General features: G+C 38.7%; 2 protein-coding genes across 2 annotated transcripts in view; one reads left to right on the top strand and one right to left on the bottom strand.

Annotated features, from left to right (window-relative positions):
• The window catches only part of LOC120428143 (uncharacterized), a 53,736-nt gene that overhangs the window by 17,001 nt on the left and 19,087 nt on the right, over positions 1 to 17,648 (bottom strand). The window lies entirely within an intron of this gene.
• LOC120428146 (CLIP domain-containing serine protease B4-like) lies at positions 15,306 to 17,551 on the top strand. The gene is made up of 5 exons (XM_052707141.1): positions 15,306 to 16,170; positions 16,234 to 16,400; positions 16,472 to 16,725; positions 16,798 to 17,084; positions 17,149 to 17,551. The coding sequence occupies exons 1-5, from the start codon at positions 16,083 to 16,085 to the stop codon at positions 17,445 to 17,447; spliced, it is 1,095 nt and encodes a 364-aa protein (XP_052563101.1). The 5' UTR covers positions 15,306 to 16,082; the 3' UTR covers positions 17,448 to 17,551.

The following is a 17,648-nucleotide window of genomic DNA, read 5'->3' as shown; positions in this document are numbered from 1 at the left end:
CTGAAACCGCAAGAAGGAAAACAGACTGGAGGAATGGAACAACCCTTGGCATGAAAACACGGACACGAATCGGAACTTGGAATGTACTGACGCTTGCCCAGGCGGGTAAGTTGGAAACGCTAGGGAGGGAGGCAGTTCGGCTCAAGCTAGAAATCTTGGGTCTGAGCGAAGTCCGTTGGCCGGACTCAGCAGAGCACAAGATGCCTACCGGGCAGGTTCTGCTGTACTCTGGCTTGCGAAGCGAAAACGCTCAACGTGCCCACCGGGTACGGGGAGTAGGCTTCCTGTTGAGCCCAAATGCACGTTCGGCGCTCATTACGTGGAAGCAGGGATGCCAGGTCTGCTGGAAGTCGAATCCGTAGACTTGTTAAAAAAAATCCAGGTGGTTGGTGTCTTGGGAACCCAAAATATTTTTATTCTAGCTATTTCGTTATATTATCGTTATATTTCGTTTTTTTTTAGTTTTTATTTAAGTACAATTTTTTAAAAAATCGTCTAAAAAACATTGTAGATTTGTCTTTTCGTTCTTGCGATACAGCCACTTAAATATAAAAAATAAAAAAGATAGTTTTCAAAATGTCAACCGAACAGCACGATTTATTTTTATTCAAGATAGCCCTTTCATTCATTAAATATTATCTAAATTTAGAAAATTTGAAATTTTCCGCAAATGCTAAGCCAGGGCTACCTAACATCCGGCAGCGAAGGCATTTTATCTGGCCTACGGCGGTTTTCGAAAATTGTTTGTGTAGACCGTTCATGAAAATTATATTAATGTCATAAATTCAAAAAAAAAATCAGTCATTTGATAAATTTTTTAACATTTTTAACAAAACATTTATTGGAACATTTATATGAATTTTGTTTTTATCTTTTTTATGTACAAAAAAAATCAGGGACGTGCTGCTATGGAGAAAAGTTACAAATTGTCTATATATATTTTTTAATTTTTACATGGATTTCAGGTTGTGGATATTACAGCGTTATTTTGCCAAAATTAACACATTTGAGCAATTTTCTACGGAATCGGTCTTTTTTCTTTAATTTTAATTTTTGTATTTTTTAATCCGGCTGAAACTTTGTTGGTGCCTTCGGTATGCCCAAAGAAGCCATGTTGCATCATTAGTTCGCTCATATAAAAAAAAAAGACCGATGAATGAAGAGTTGGCATTTGATATCCCCTAAAACATATCAGAAAATAAAAAAATAAAAATAGTTTTATTTGCAAGTCATGTTTTAATGACAAAAAGTGAAGTAGGAAATCACTAAAAAAATTTACCAACTACCATATTTTTTCAGTGTCGAACTTATCCATACCTACAACTTTGCCGAAGACACCAAATCGATCAAAAAATTCCTTCCAAAGATACAGATTTTCGAATTTTCATAAATCATTTTTGTATGGACAGCTGCCAAATTTGTATAGAAAATTATATGGACAAACTATTTATGCAAAATGGCTTCTTTGGGCAAACCGAAGGCACCAAAAAAGTTTCAGCCGGATTAAAAAATACAAAAAAAAAATCGAATGACCGAAATCTCAGAGAATTGCTCATTTATCACATTAAGGCTCTGAACATATCTCGAAGCAAATTTGGTTTTAGTTATTAAGGCTGATACAAATATTTTTAAAAGTTTTTGTCACAACTGAACTAGTGTAAAATGCATTTTAAAACACTTTTTTCATTTAAATGTGGAGACTATAGCTTGTTATTTAAATTTTTATATTTTTTTATTTTTTTGCCCCCCCCCTTGACCTCGGCCAGGGCCGAGGGACAAAAACTTTTTTAAATATTTGCATCGGCCTAAGAAATATAGAAATAATAAAATTTATAAACAAAAAATATTTTTTATAGGTGGTTTGAAAAATATTTTTTCCTTAGTGTTGTTTAAAATCTTTGAATTTTAAATCAATTTGATTTCACAAATAAAAAATTAAATAAAAAAAACACTTAAATTTTTTTTATTCTAAAATTAATTTAAAAAACAGATTCAATGTTTGATTTTTAAATTGTAGTTTTGAATTTTATATCAATTTATAGTAGAAAATAGAAACTAGAAATTGAGAGATTCGACAGAAACGTGCACGCATCCTGGTGGCGAGTAGAAGCACTACGCAACGATGTTCAGAATGACAGCGTGCTTGGAAATATTAATTTTTTTTGCAGTTTTTGATTTTTATCTCCTTCAAATATATTTTAACGTCGATGAAAGTTATTGTAAAGTGTGGCAATCGCATAAACGAATTGAATGATGTATAAATCATAGACACTGAGTTAATTTGTCATGTTTTTTCGTCAAATTTACCAAAAAGATCTTTTGAAAAATTGATTTAAATAAGATTTATTTGATTGATAATGCTCCTTATGTGTGTATTATTGATAGAACAAACTATTAGAGTCATATTACAGCATAATTACAATAATTTTCTCAAAAAATTGTCAGTTATTCGAATTTTTCCAAAAATTTCCAAAAAAATCACCAAAATGCATTTTTAAGGTCAATATTTTGGTCAAACGGGAAGAAAAGTAAAGTTTAAACACTTTTACATAATATTTCATCATTACTTTTAACTTTTGCAACATTTAACTCAAGTTATCTAAAATATCAATCATCTTTTTAGAAAAATCGTTTAAATAAAATACCAGTCACATTTAATCACTACAAATCACCACGCATTATGATCGTTAGCAAAATTGCCACACTTTGCAATACCCCACTTTTCTGAAAATGCTTGATTTTTCATTATAAACGCGATTTTTCCCTAAAAACTGCTCAAACTGTATGGGAGCTGTCATTCCGAACACCGCTGGAACAACAGCGAACCTAGCGGAAAAAAACGTCGTCGAATTCTTCAATTAAATCATCGATTTGAAAATACTGCAACAAGAAAACTGGATTAGGGATTTTTTTATCAACCTGTTTACTACTCCAATTGCAATTTTTAAATCAGAATTTTTTAAAGCAATCGGGAAACATTTGAATTTAAAATCAATTCATCAAAGTGGGGAAATATTAAGGAGGGCGCAAAATTGATGCTTCGCCAAGGGCCCCTTGGGCCCAAGGTGCATCCCTGAAGAAAAGTGACATTTTTCGTAGAGCAAAAGTTACTAAAAATGACCTCATGAACACGCGAAAAAATTATGTGGAATTTTCGCTTGTAACCTTTTCTTAGAGAAAGTTACTCAAAACCATATACAATATTCCTATGCTCAATTTTTGTTTAAGTTTTTGATCCGGAGAATAACTTAGTATAACATCGCAAAGCGCTAGGAGTTGATTCCGAAAAGAAACAGAATGTTTTGGGATATTTTTTTTTGTTTCTTGGGCCCAATACACACCACATGTTCCAATTTCAATCCAAATTTGCCTTTTAACTCAAGTTTAACTTATGTTACGATTTTGTTTTAAATTATTTATTAATGTTTTATGTACACCAACATAATTATTTTAAAAATTTTTCAATCATCGACTTGACGTGACCTCAACCCACTAGATCGAATACTTATCGATTACTGGATACCAGGTTTTTAAGCGAAGATGGCGTTCGAATGTTGAACGTCCGAAATGTCAAAATCGCGCAAGAGCACCAACATTAGAAAAAAAATGCGGCTGTCATGCCATGGCACACTTTTTTGTAATGTTGGTACCACTGCGTGATTTTGACATTTCGGGCGTTCACCATTCGAACGCCAAAAGCTGGATAAGCTGCACTGGATTTCAGCCATCGCCTCATTTCTCCTAAACGACTTTTCATTTTAACGTTCCTCAAAACTTCTTCTCTAAAACAGATTGTTCAAAACGTTTTCATAAAACATTTTTATCTCGCAAAAATATAATTTCACGTCCTTCATACAATTATCAGCCAGCATGAAAATCCGTAGATTTTAGAGATCAATCCGTAGATCCGTAGAAATGGCTGAAATCCGTAGATCTACGGAGAAATCCGTAGATATGGCATCCCTGCGTGGAAGCCAATAAACGAGCGGATAATCGTGGCTAGATTCAGGACGCGGGTCAGAAACCTGACCTTCGTTCAAGTTTACGCGCCGACGGATGCTGCCGACTTGCAGAAAAAGGAGGAGTTTTACAGTCAACTGAGCGGAGTTGTCAACGAGATCCCGAAGGGTGACATCCGAATCTACGCAGGCGACTTCAACGCGAAGATAGGCTCTGACAACACAGACCTGGAGCGCATCATGAGGCCCCATGGTCTTGGAGAAATGAGCGAGAACGGTGAGCTGTTTACAGAGTTCTGTGGTAACCAAGACATGGTGATTGGGGGATCGCTCTTTCCCCATCGCTCAGTGCACAAAGTCACGTGGGTGTCACGTGATGGAAAAACGGAGAATCAGATCGACCACATCTGCATCAGCCGCAAGTGGAGAAGAAGCCTGCTTGATGTGCGGAATATGCGCAGCGCCGACATTGCATCCGACCACCACCTCGTTGTCGGCGAAATACGACTACGGGTAGCGCGTGTCGTACGGCAAGAGGAGAAAGTCGGTTGTAGGTTCAACGTGCAACGTCTGTCGAATCCCGAAGTAGCCAGGGCTTTTGTCGGCGAGCTCCAAGCCCGAGCCTTGGAGATTCCGGACAGCACTGTTGAAGAGGAATGGCAGTTCATCAAGGACGCCTTCGCTGTTACCGGCGAGAATACTCTGGGAATGCTGCGAACTCAGAGGAAGGAGTGGATTTCGGATGCCACCTGGGATAAGATAGAGGAGAGGAAGCAGGCTAAGGCTGCCATTGTTAGCGCAAGGACGAGAGCGACGAAGGCACGTACCCGCCAAACGTACGCCGAACTGGAAAAGGCTGTTAAGCGCTCTTGCAGGCGGGACAAGAGAGCCTGGACGGATTCCCTCGCAGACGAGGGAGAGAAAGCTGCTAACAATGGCGACATGCGCCTCCTCTACGACATTTCGCGACGTTTGTGTGGTGCCAGGACGAATACGCGCATTCCGGTGAAAGACAGGAGCGGTCAGCTGATTACCGATCCAGCTGATCAGCTTAAACGATGGTTCGAGCATTTTGAGCAGCTGCTACAAATCTCGCATCCACGTCCAAGCCCTCAGTACCATCCGCAAAATGTTAGGCGGATCAACCGGGTGAACTCAAGTCCACCTACGCTGAGGGAGATTGAGGAAGCCGTGAAAGGTATGAAGTCTGGAAAAGCGCCAGGGATAGATCGGATCTCCGCAGAAATGCTCAAAGCTGACGCTCATTTGTCAGCTCGGATGCTGCATCGGCTTTTCAGCAAAATCTGGGACACCGCGACTTTTCCGGTCGACTGGATGCAGGGCATTTTGGTAAAGGTTCCCAAAAAGGGTGACCTCACCAACTGCGACAACTGGCGTGGCATCACGCTGCTGTGCATAGCTCTGAAGGTCCTATGCAAAGTGATCTTGTGCAGGATCAAATCGAAGATCGACGAGTCTCTTCGACGGCAGCAAGCAGGGTTCCGCAGTGGCCGATTACGCGTGGATCACATTGTGACACTCCGTGTCATCCTCGAACAGGTCAACGAATTCCAGGATTCTCTCCATCTGGTCTTCGTTGATTATGAAAAAGCGTTTGACCGTCTCGACCACGAAAACCTGTGGGAAGCCCTTGGGCGCAAGGGAGTCCCAGAGAGGATCATCAACCTCATCAAGGCACAGTACGAGGCTTTCGTTTGCCGTGTTGTGCATAACGGAGTCTTGTCGGACCCAATCCGGGTGGTAGCTGGGGTGAGGCAAGGATGCATCCTGTCGCCGTTACTGTTCCTCATCGTCATCGATGAGGTGTTAGCTGGAGCGTTGGACCGTGTGCAAAACCGTGGGCTGCTTTGGCAGCCGATCAGGATGGAGCATCTCAACGACCTCGACTTTGCGGATGACATTGTGCTGTTCTCGCAGAGAGGAAACGACATGCAGAACAAGCTGGACGACCTAGCTGCATGCTCCTCGGCGGCGGGTCTGAAAGTCAATGTCTCCAAAACCAAGTCGATGGCAGTGAACACGGAACGCGCTCAAGGCTTCACGGTAGCTGGTGAGAACGTTGAGAAGGTCGACACTTTCCAGTACCTTGGTAGCCAGATTGCGCCTGATGGTGGTACCAAGCTCGACATATCCACGCGGATCAAGAAGGCCAGAGGTGCTTTCGCGGGTCTGCGCACCTTGTGGCGATCAAACCAAATCAGCTTGCGCACGAAACTACGGATCTTCAGCTCGAACGTCAAGTCGGTGTTGCTCTACGGGAGTGAGACCTGGTGCGTATCGAGCCAGAACACGTCGAAGCTACAAGTCTTTGTGAACCGCTGCCTACCAAAATCCTTCGCGCCTGGTGGCCCCGAAACTGGGTATCGAATGCGGAGTTGTATCGGCGGTGTCAGCAGAGGCCCATTCACGTTGAGATCCGAGAGCGCAAGTGGAGATGGATCGGCCACACGCTACGGAAGGATGCGCACGAGATCTGCCGAGAAGCGCTGGACTGGAACCCTCAAGGACAACGCGGTCGGGGCAGACCAAGAGGCTCATGGCGGAGAAGCCTCCACCAAGAAATCAGTGCTGTTGACGGGACGTTAAGCTGGCGCCAAGTGAAGGCGAAAGCAGAGAATCGTCAACAGTGGAAATCCTTCAACGCGGCCCTATGCTCCACTGGGGAGCAGGAAGCATAAGTTTAAGTAAGTAAAATCAGTGAAAAAATGTTTTCAGAACAAATTCATGCTACAATATATGATAAAGACCGATTCTTCGGCTCCTTTTCAAAAAAATCCCAAGTTTTTTTCAGCGTTTTGGCTGTAGTGGCAAAATAAAAGAAGAAACACCCCAATGTTATTACTTATTCGGAAAGATAATTGATTTTCCTACAGAATGAACCATATAGTACCTGTGCTTCCCCTGAAACAAAAATGTAGCGTGACGGGACAACATCGTAAACCTGGACTTTAAATAGGCACACCAAGAAACAAATTGAAAAACGAATCTTTTGCTCCTTGGACTGAACAAATTGGTTGAAATTTGAGTTTTTGCTAGCCATTTCTTTCCATGATGGGACAACAAAGGAGCAGTTTTATGAAAAAACTCCTTTAAGGTGAAATCGGTCCACATCTATTTGGGCTTCTTATTCTTGTTCTTCTTTTTCTTATCCATCATTGAAATCATTGATCATCTGCAATATATTTGTGTTGGTAAAATAACCACACACACTACTACTAACCGAGTTTGTTTACTAACATTACTTTACATAGTTTTGATTGTTTTGACAGCCTTTTTTGTAAAAGTTAATTGAAAATAATTCGTCAAGTAAAATGTTGTAAGAATATTCGCAATTTTTCAAATCCAATTCGTGTGTAATTCAGACTTATTAGGAGTCTATTTTCTGGCCATTTCAACCGCATGGTCACCAATTTCAGAGGACTCAAACCCATTTCAGCAATTCTAGCTTCCAATTTTGTAAAACAAAAGGTGAATTTGGGGAATCTGGGTTAGAAATTTGTTAGTTTTTTTTTTAGAAAATTCATCGTATAACAAAAAATATTCACGTTTTTTGAACTAAATCAAAACTCATTTTTCATAATTTAATAACTTTTATTTTTCTTCTGAAACATCTGTAATACATCTTATAAAAAAATTACCTTACGTAAAACTAACTTATGCTAAAGCACTTCACTTTTTGATACAGTTCCGATTTTTGGCGTTGTCCGTCTCGTAAAAGTTGCTGCCAAGGCCCTGCTTTGCCCCTTGGCTAACATTTGCTTTTCTTCACCTTTTGAACCGCATCGTCGACGTTGATGGCACTCTTGTGGACCGCCTTACCCTTCTCCGCTTCTTCCTCGTCTTTGTCTTCAAAGTTCTCCTTCTTCAGGAATCCCTCGATGAACAATGGCCGGGCTTCCATTGAGTCACGATCACCTTGCTTACTCTGACCACCGGCAAAGATCCACTCTCGGACCTGTTCTTCCATCCACTATCATTCCGCTCCAAATCCTGGTCCTTCCGATCAACCGATTCCATCACACTCTGGGTCACACACTACAAATCGTCGTGTTGAAGGTCACCCCGTGAATATTTCGCCGTCTCGGAACTTTTGCAGTGACTTTTACTCCAGCCGGTCCAGGAAGTCCCGGGCAGAACTCAAGTTTGGTTGGGGGAACATTTGTCAGCAGGTTTGGCCTTCGATTGTACAGGTCGGGACGAAACTTCTAACACTGTTTATCAAAGGCTTGCCGCGCTGCGGTTGTCGATAACTTGAACTTGCTGGGGTCGTTGGGCAACGCGACAAACTCGCAGTTCCGATAGATGCCTTGCAGCTGCCATCCTCGGAACAATACCATGGCCTCGACGAGTCCGAAATACAATTTCCTACACGGCAGTTTTCGGGCCAGACAGATAGCCATTTTCTTCACCTCGGTCGCCTGAATCGAGCACCTTCGGGCGACGTTTGGCCAGAGCCGAAGCCGGTTCCGGCAAATCCAGATTCAAAAAAGTTCTTCAGATATGAAAACAGATGTGATTTGCTGAAAACAAAACTAATGAAATATTGAATTCAACATTATTTCACCGAACTCACTCTTGGCGCTACAAAATTTCGTTTCTCCGAAGCTACCACCAGCTTCGGCCGGAACTCTACTACTGTCTGGCCAGATTCACTTTCCTGCCGAAGAATTCGGACGCAACAGTTCCGGAAAAGAACTCTGAATTATTCGCTCCGCCATAACTAGTCAAAAATAAACAACAACAAAAGCCACTTGATTTGTGTTGGTTTTCTGCCAACTTGACAGAACGATTACGGCTCCTGATTGGCTGAAAACAGCAGTGATGCCAAATCAAGAGTGAACAAAATAATATCAAATTAGATTCTTCCTAATTTGGTTGAAAATTTTGCTCCAAGTGAATTTTTTACTCAGTAAATTGTGAGTTATATTAAATAATTAAATTCTGCTGCAATTTAGTGTGATTTAAAAGAACAAATTTATTAATTTAAATATTATTGTACATTTAAAAGCAGAATGTTGCTGGCAACCCTTTATGCATTGATCAAAGAGCGTTTGGAAACGGCTTGTACAAAGGAAATTGAAGCATTGGACTAGGTTTTAGGTACGACTTTTCAAAATATTTGTCAAGAAATGATGATTTTCAGCTTGCTGGGTAAGAACAAAGAAGAAGAAATCGAAAATTTGCTCGGTTTGGAGGCTCGGGTTTCAAAAGTTTCGGCAAATTACGAGAAAAATAACGTTTTTCGAGTAACCAAAAGTACGTTTCCTACAAGTTTTCGCCAAAACAGGATTTGCTTAGTGATATGAAGTGTACCTAGTGAGTGATTATCGGAGTTTTAATTGAAATAATGAAGGGCCCAACTTTTGTGAAGAAGACTGCAAAATTTGTTGTGAAGAAGGAGTCTGCGATTGAAAATTTGTGCTGGCTCAATATTTCAAGACATTCTGAGGTTTTTGAGTGAATAATCTCGACAAAATTTACTCTATTCGATAATTGGTGAACATACCGTGCCGGAGTAAACTTTTGGTAAAGGTAGGTGGAAAAATAGTGCTTAAAAAGCTAATATTCTGACCACGGTTGATCTCAGCCAGTCGAGGCTAAGGTTATGTTCGTTATCATTGATTGAAATTAAGGTCGAACGACGGTAGCCTTTTCCGCCATTTTTCTGATACTTTGAAATTTCACCTTAATATTCAAGGGCTTGCAGACCTTATCTGGTCAATATTTTTGGCGTTTGAGGAAAGAAAACGTATTTAAAGAACATTGCAATTTTTAAATCATTGTAAAAATGAAATTTTTCATATAAAAATTCGAATTGGAAATTGAAAAAGTGACTTTTTGGCAGGGATCTGACAGGCATGCACTTTCCTGAAGTCACCGCCAAAGGCGCTGTCAATGTTGTTTACGTTGTGTTTTTGAAAAGGCTGTATGAAACAAAATAATTAATTTTTATCTTAAAATTAATTAATTTTTCGTTTTAATCATCTTTTGCTTATATATTTAAGTAAATGGCAAGGATTACGTACAGATTTCCTCATTTATCATTTATAAGACCGATAAACAAAGTTGTACTAGAACAACACGTAACATTACACTAAAAATTAAATATATTCAGTTTCCTTGAAACAAAATTAGTTTGGTAAGATTCTTCCTGACTGTTGGTTTAAATTCAATTACAATTTTAGAATACTCAGTTTATTTAACATTTAAACATAATTCAACCACGAGTTTGATCAACATATTTCGATGATTATTCATTGCATCCTGTTCTAAATCTGAGATTAAATTTAAATCGTTTAAAAAACTACAATTGCTACAAGTTACACTCAAACACCGATGGTTTGACACCAACTGTTGTCAAACGAACGAGGTCACTTTTTAGTTTGACACCCCTTTTACACGGAGTTCACACACACCACCAATCGTTTGTTTTGATAGTGTGCGTGAGCGCCGTGTATAAAGTGACAGTTCATCACTTTTTAGTTTGACTTTGTCAAACCAACGGGGTACAAACTAAAAAATGTCAAACGAAAAAGTGACCAACCACCGGGGGTTGAGTGTATTTGAATATTAATTAAAGTTTAAATCTGAAATTAAATGTAAATCGCTTGAAAAAAAAACTTGGTGATTAAAACAAAAAGTTTTTTTTGCAATTCATGTGCATAAAACATTTTCAAAAACCTCGCTGCAAAAACTTGGTTCGATCTTGGTTCGATTTTGACTTCACTCGCTTTGTATGTGGATGACAGTCGTGACGTATCCGTGCTTTTTGGTGTAGCTTCGCTAAGAATCGGTCTAATAATATATACAACTAGAGTGAACCGGGACTACAGTCTGAATAAATACAGTCGTTTTTAAAGCATTTAATGGCATCAAATCTTAAACTATTTAAGACTGATCCGCTTTAAATAGAACCATCCGAAAAATAAAATAACGATCATGGTTGAATCTACTCAGTAGCACAGCACCTTTGATATTTTGCAAAACAAGGTGCTTAAATCCCTTCCCTGATCTACTGTCATAATTCTTCTAATGTGTCCCGATTCACACAGTACTGAGCAGTTCTCTAGGATTTCGGTCATTCGATTTTTTTTGTATTTTTTAATCCGACTGAAACTGGCTTCGGTATGCCCAAAGAAGCCATTTTGCATCATTAGTTTGTCCATATAATTTTCCATACAAATTTGGCAGCTGTCCATACAAAAATGATATGGGAAAATTCAAAAATCTGTATCTTTTGAAGGAATTTTTTGATCGATTTGGTGTCTTCGGCAAAGTTGTAGGTATGGATATGGACTACAATGGAAAAAAATGATACACGGTAAAAAAAATTTGGTGATTTTTTTATTTAACTTTTTATCACTAAAACATGATTTGCAAAAAAACACTATTTTTAATTTTTTTTATTTTTTGATATGTTTTAGAGGACATAAAATGCCAACTTTTCAGAAATTTTCAGGTTGTGCAAAAAATCTTTGAGCGAGTTATGATTTTTTTAATCAATACTGATTTTCTCAAAAAATTGAAAATTGGTCGCAAAAATTTTTCAACTTCATTTTTCGATGTAAAATCAAATTTGCAATCGAAAAGTACTTTAGTAGAATTTTGATAAAGTTCACCGTTTTCAAGATAAATCCATATTTAGGTGACTTTTTTGAAAATAGTCGCAGTTTTTCATTTTTTTTTAAATTAGTGCACATGTTTGCACACTTTTGGAAAAAATATTTTTGAAAAGCTGAGAAAATTCTCTATATTTTGCTTCTTCGGACTTTGTTGATACGATCTTTAGTTGCTGAGATATTGCAATGCAAAGGTTTAAAAACAGGAAAATTGATGTTTTTTAAGTCTCACCCAAACAGCCCACCATTTTTCAATGTCGATATCTCAGCAACTAATGGTCCGATTTTCAATGTTAATATATGAAACATTTGTAAAATTTTCCGATCTTTTCGAAAACAATATTTTCAAAATTTTCAATTCAAGACTAACATTTTACAAGGGCGTAATATTGAATGTTTGGCCCTTTTGAAATGTTAGTCTTGATATTAAATTTTTGAAAATATTTTTTTCGAAAAGATTGGAAAATTTCACAAATGTTTCATATATTAACATTGAAAATCGGACCATTAGTTGCTGAGATATCGACATTAGAAAATGGTGGGTTGTTTGGGTGAGACTTAAAAAACATCAATTTTCCTGTTTTTAAACCTTTGCATTGCAATATCTCATCAACTAAAGGTCGTATCAACAAAGTCCGAAGAAGCAAAATATAGAGAATTTTCTCAGCATTTCAAAAATATTTTTTCCAAAAGTGTGCAAACATGTGCACTAATTTAAAAAAAAAATGAAAAACCGCGACTATTTTCAAAAAAGTCACCTAAAAATGGATTTAACTTGAAAACGGTGCACTTTATCAAAATTTGACTAAAGTACTTTTCGATTGCAAATTCGATTTTACATCGAAAAATGAAGTTGAAAAATTTTTGCGACCAATATTTCGATTTTTTGAAAAAAATCAGTATTGATTAAAAAATTCATAATTCGCTCAAAGATTTTTTGCACAACCTGAAAATTTCTGAAAAGTTGGCATTTTATGTCCTCTAAAACATATCAAAAAATAAAAAAAAATAAAAATAGTGTTTTTTTGCAAATCATGTTTTAGTGATAAAAAGTTAAATAAAAAAATCACCAAATTTTTTTTACCGTGTATCATTTTTTCCATTGTAGTCCATATCCATACCTACAACTTTGCCGAAGACACCAAATCGATCAAAAAATTCCTTCAAAAGATACAGATTTTTGAATTTTCACATATCATTTTTGTATGGACAGCTGCCAAATTTGTATGGAAAATTATATGGACAAACTAATGGCTTCTTTGGGCATACCGAAGCCACCAAAAAAGTTTCAGTCGGATTAAAAAATACAAAAATTAAAATTGAAGAAAAAAGACCGATTTCGTAGAGAATTGCTCTACTTTTTTCTTTCAATTGTTTCAATTCAATCTATCAATCACACTATCTAAACTTAACATTACATCACTTTCCAGTAGAGCAAGAATCCACTAGTAATCACTAGTAAGATCGAAGAGGTTCAACGCGCGCAGTTGAACATTCCAGTTCCAAAAAAAACCATCACCAGTCTGCGCAAAACAGCCTGATGCCTAAAAGTGCGCCAAATATAGAGCAATATCTCGAGCCAAACATTTCATTAGGGCACAAAACCAAAAACCGCGATTCGAGAAAATCGCTTGCAAAAAGTGGACAACTTGTTTCAATTCCTATTTAAAAAAGAAGCTTGACTGATGGTATTTTTACTGATGATACGATAAAACACATAATTATCCTCAACTCTGCCTAAATGCTTCTTGATATTTGTTGATTTTCGCAATAAAACTTATAATTAAAAAAAAAATCGTTATTGGGCCCTTTTAACTTTCCAACTGTTGTTCATAATGGGCCCTTTCTAAATGCAATTTCGAAGAGAGCTGAAAGGGCACTAAAGCGCTGTCACCTGATTGTTGTTTTGAATGATGTTTACGGGCCCTTTTGTCTAGTTAGAAATAATCAGGAATTCAGTAGAAATTTTGATTATTGGTGAAGTTTTGTGATTGAATAGTGTAGATAAGGTATGTGAAACATAAAAATTCTTCAAAAGTGTACTGAACAGCAGCCGCGGGACCGTATTAAATATTGTTTTTTGACGAAGTTTTTCTCTGCAGAAATCCTTGGTGAAAAGTAAACCAAACTTTTTTTTGAAGTGAATTAGTGTTAAGAATGTATGAAAAGTTCACTTTATAACATAGAAAGTTCCTTAACCACGAAAAACTAACGAAAAAGAAAAGGGCCCAATTGAACTGTTTTTTCTGGTTTGGAGTGAACATGGTTATGTGCCCTTTTGTGTTTTTGATTTTTTCAATAGTAAATTGTTTGTTATCAATCTGATTCTTGGAGGGCATGTAGGGAGTGTACTAATGAATGGAATAGTGGAATAATCTCGAATGTTTACGTTTTGGTTTTGTGCCCTAATGAAATGTTTGGCTCGATCTGTCGTGCTCTCGCGCTCTCTCATTTATTCATGTTCTCAACGTGCTGTCAACGCGCTGGCTTGTTTACCTTTTGCATGCAGCTCCCTCTGGAGAGCTGAGCGAGTTAAGTCGGCTGGGGGCTGGGGGTGGCGTTTCGCTCTCTCCCAAAAATGCTGTCAGTTCACGCTCTCATATTGAACCTGATTTACCAACACATCGATACTGCCGCTGCGTATGAATAGGAAGTTCTTTACATGTGTTGATTTTTTTCTATATGGAGATTTTTTCCCCGACGTTCAAAGGGTCGGTGTTGAACGCGACGAGCATTTGCGCGTGGCCCGCTAGGCTGGCTCGTTTTAGTATTGGTGGGTTGTAAAGAGAGGTAAAGAGTAAAGGGTGGCGGGCCAAAGCTTTTTCGGTGCATGCAGCGCTGCTGGACATAGGGCGTTTAATTTGTTAACGTATATTCAAACAAAAATTGTAATTTTATGTTGCTGGTTTAAAAAGCACCACGGCACATAAATAAAAAAAATATCCGCTTGAAATCGGCTTCCTGTTCAATGAACAGGTTGAACAGGTGGACGAGTCGCCTCTGGGAATAACATTTTTGATATTTGAAAATACTAGGCCAATAACATATTATGTTATTTATAACAAGATTTGTTATTCGTCGTTATGAAATTTTTGTTATTGGATTGTGATTGTAATAACAGACTAATCACATTATTATTTATCTTCGAACCAATAACATAACACTTTCTGTTATTTTAATAGTATTTGCTAATGAAATGACATGAATTTTGTTATTACCGTCTGCCCAGGAAGGTGATCATGAAAAAATGTGTTTTTTTTTTTTTGGATTTATCAATTCAGGCTTACGTCGTAGCGAGCTGGTCTCTTCTGAACATTCTTAGAGCTCGCCAAAACAAACATTTCTGTCCCAAAACAATGAAAATAGGTCTTTTTAAACGAAATTTGTAGCTAAAAACGATAAAAACAAATGTTAATTACTTAAAAAGGTGATGTCGCTCTTGAAAGCTTCACAGAAAAAAAATCATGGTAATATTTCATCATAAAAGAGGTAATATTCAAACTTCTAAAATTACACCTTCCTAATTTACTTTTTTTTTTGCTGTGATCCGAGCAACTTATTTAAAAAATCATCCCTAAAAAAAAATTAAAACTAGAAAAATCTTATATTGAACTGTTCTGTTTGTTGAGTCGCGGATTCTATTATCGGCGATTATGTATTATCGACGGGGGGCGGTTGTTGAGTACAAAATAAACGTCAGTGGTGGCAACTGACGTCTGCTTGGCTTGTTTATGTTTTGTAGTATTTGTAAAATAAACATTCTGTTGCGTTACGACACCTGTTGAGAATGTTCACTGCAATTCTCCAAGCTTGGTGTCTTCGTCCGCCGTTGCAGTTTGTATGTTCTGCTATTCCGGGACGTCCCTACAAATTAGTACACAACGTAGGAACTGGCGTTTAGATCCAAGGTTACGCGCCCTATTGGAAATTTACTATAGTATAGTATAGCCCGTATACGGAAATATATGAATTGAAAAAAATCTAGGTAAGGATGATGTATTCAACAAGTGTATAACACATTTAAAGAGGAAGAATGGATTTATGATTGTGTTACGCTACGGGTAATTTAATTTCCTTGATAATTTTTCAAAAAGAGAATCATAGGAAAAAAGGGCAGCGAATGACCCAAAGGTTAAGCCTGCCGGAAATAAAGAAATTAACAACAACAACATAGGAAAAAAGGACAAGCCTTCTCCAAGCTGAGAAATCGCCGTTTGAAAATAAACCGTCGTCCAGCATCCACAGAGTCAAATCTTTAACATTTTCCAGTTATCGCAGTTAACTACAAAAAAGTGTTTTTTTTTACCATCGGAAAAAAACAACAATTACAAAGTTGTCGAAACGATCAGTTTTTGCACACATCAAACCCATAATCAGCCCACGGCTTCCCGTCTTCATCTTTACAATGTTGCTTTCAGTCACATTTGAAAGATCTTAGAAGGAAGTCGTAAGAATTAACAGTAGCTTAGAGCGTGAAAACGTAATGTTGTTCAAAACTGTACGGTTTGCCACCTTAGTCCTGGCGGTAACCTTTGTCATATTGGGGCTTATCCCATATGGACTGTCACAGGGTAAGATAGATTTGTAAGCATGATTGTCTTGATTTTATAACAATTGCCATATTTAAAATCTAGCTCTGAACAAACCCTGCACCAACCCTCGCGGCGAACCGGGCCTGTGCGTATTCCTTCGGGAGTGCCGCCCGTTGCTGGATATTTTCAACACACCGGACGTGTCGGCACGTGAAAGTAAGTTTTTCTACGCCAGTCGCTGTTCAGGGAATTCCAGCCGCAAACCACTGGTAAGCTGGCTTATCTCCACGGCCTTGTTCTGCCCCGTTTTTAAAGATTAAGTGACACATGTACTTCCCAGGTCTGCTGTGCTGCGGCGCCTTCTGTGACCTCGAAAGAGCTTCCGCGACCGCCGGCAGACTGTGGACTAGACTCGCCCGATCGTATTGTTGGCGGCACGGAAACCACCCTTGGCGAGTTCAGTTGGGCGGCCCTGCTCGTCTACAAAGACCGGAATGGCGAAGAAGACTACAAATGTGGTGCCACGCTCATCAACTCCCGGTACGTGGTAACGGCCGCTCACTGCATCACAATGCTTTCCGGAGATTGGACACTGTAAGTAGTTTGAAATTGTTTAATTTGTGGATAAGTTGTACCCTTCAAGCCACGCCTCCTTATTCTTATCAGCAACGGAGTTCGCCTCGGAGAGCACAACGTCACCAACAAAGACCAAGATTGCGATGAGTACAGCTGTGCGGATGTCCCGGTGGAGGTCGGCGTTGAGAAAGTGATTCTGCATGAGGGGTATAACCAACATAAAAGGAATAACGATATCGCGCTGATTCGGCTGAATCGGGACGTTGGCTTCTCGACCTACATCAATCCGATTTGTTTGCCCCTCGAGGACAGTGTGCGGCAGATGGACCATACAGGAGTGAAGGCCACCGCAGCCGGATGGGGAATAACGGAATCTGGTGTGTTAAACAAGTTACCAAGTTGTTTTTTAAACTTCTCCACTGAAGTCCTTCTCAATTGCAGATCGAGCAAGTGAAGTCAAGCTCAAAGTGACACTCGACGTCGTGGATCTTCAAACGTGTCGCAAAACAAACATAAAGTTCAACAAGTTAGGCAACACGCAACTTTGTGCCGGCGGAAAGGAAGGCGAGGACACTTGCCGGGGTGATTCTGGCGGACCGTTGATGCGTCAAATCCAGGGGAACTACCACCTAATTGGAGTCGTCAGTATGGGACCGATAAAGTGTGGAACCGAAAATGTACCTGGCGTTTACACAAACGTTGCCACGTTTATCGACTGGATCCAGAGCAAGTTGGAGTGAGGTAATGGTATGGCGAAGAGTTTTGTCGGCAGAATTTGGTGGAGTAATGTTGAATTCAACTAAAAGTGTGAATATGAAATTCAAGATTACTTCGTTTTACTGTACGAATAAGGTACAAGTCTGAAAGAATGAAAACCCTGACAATAAATCAAATTTAATTTTTGAATGTTCGATTAAAATAGTTGCTGCTTCTTTTAAACA

This window comes from Culex pipiens, chromosome 2, assembly GCF_016801865.2.
Source record: "Culex pipiens pallens isolate TS chromosome 2, TS_CPP_V2, whole genome shotgun sequence".
Lineage (NCBI taxonomy): Eukaryota > Metazoa > Arthropoda > Insecta > Diptera > Culicidae > Culex > Culex pipiens.
The sequence above is the reverse complement of the archived record's forward strand: the minus strand, read 5'-3'. Positions and strand labels throughout refer to the sequence as shown.

Bases quoted from the DNA above. Each gene is read 5' to 3' on its own strand.
- LOC120428146 (XM_052707141.1), top strand. From the start codon at position 16,083: ATGTTGTTCAAAACTGTACGGTTTGCCACCTTAGTCCTGGCGGTAACC. The intron at 16,171-16,233 runs GTAAGATAGATT...TTTAAAATCTAG, and splicing joins CCCATATGGACTGTCACAGG to CTCTGAACAAACCCTGCACC. The intron at 16,401-16,471 runs GTAAGCTGGCTT...TGTACTTCCCAG, and splicing joins ATTCCAGCCGCAAACCACTG to GTCTGCTGTGCTGCGGCGCC.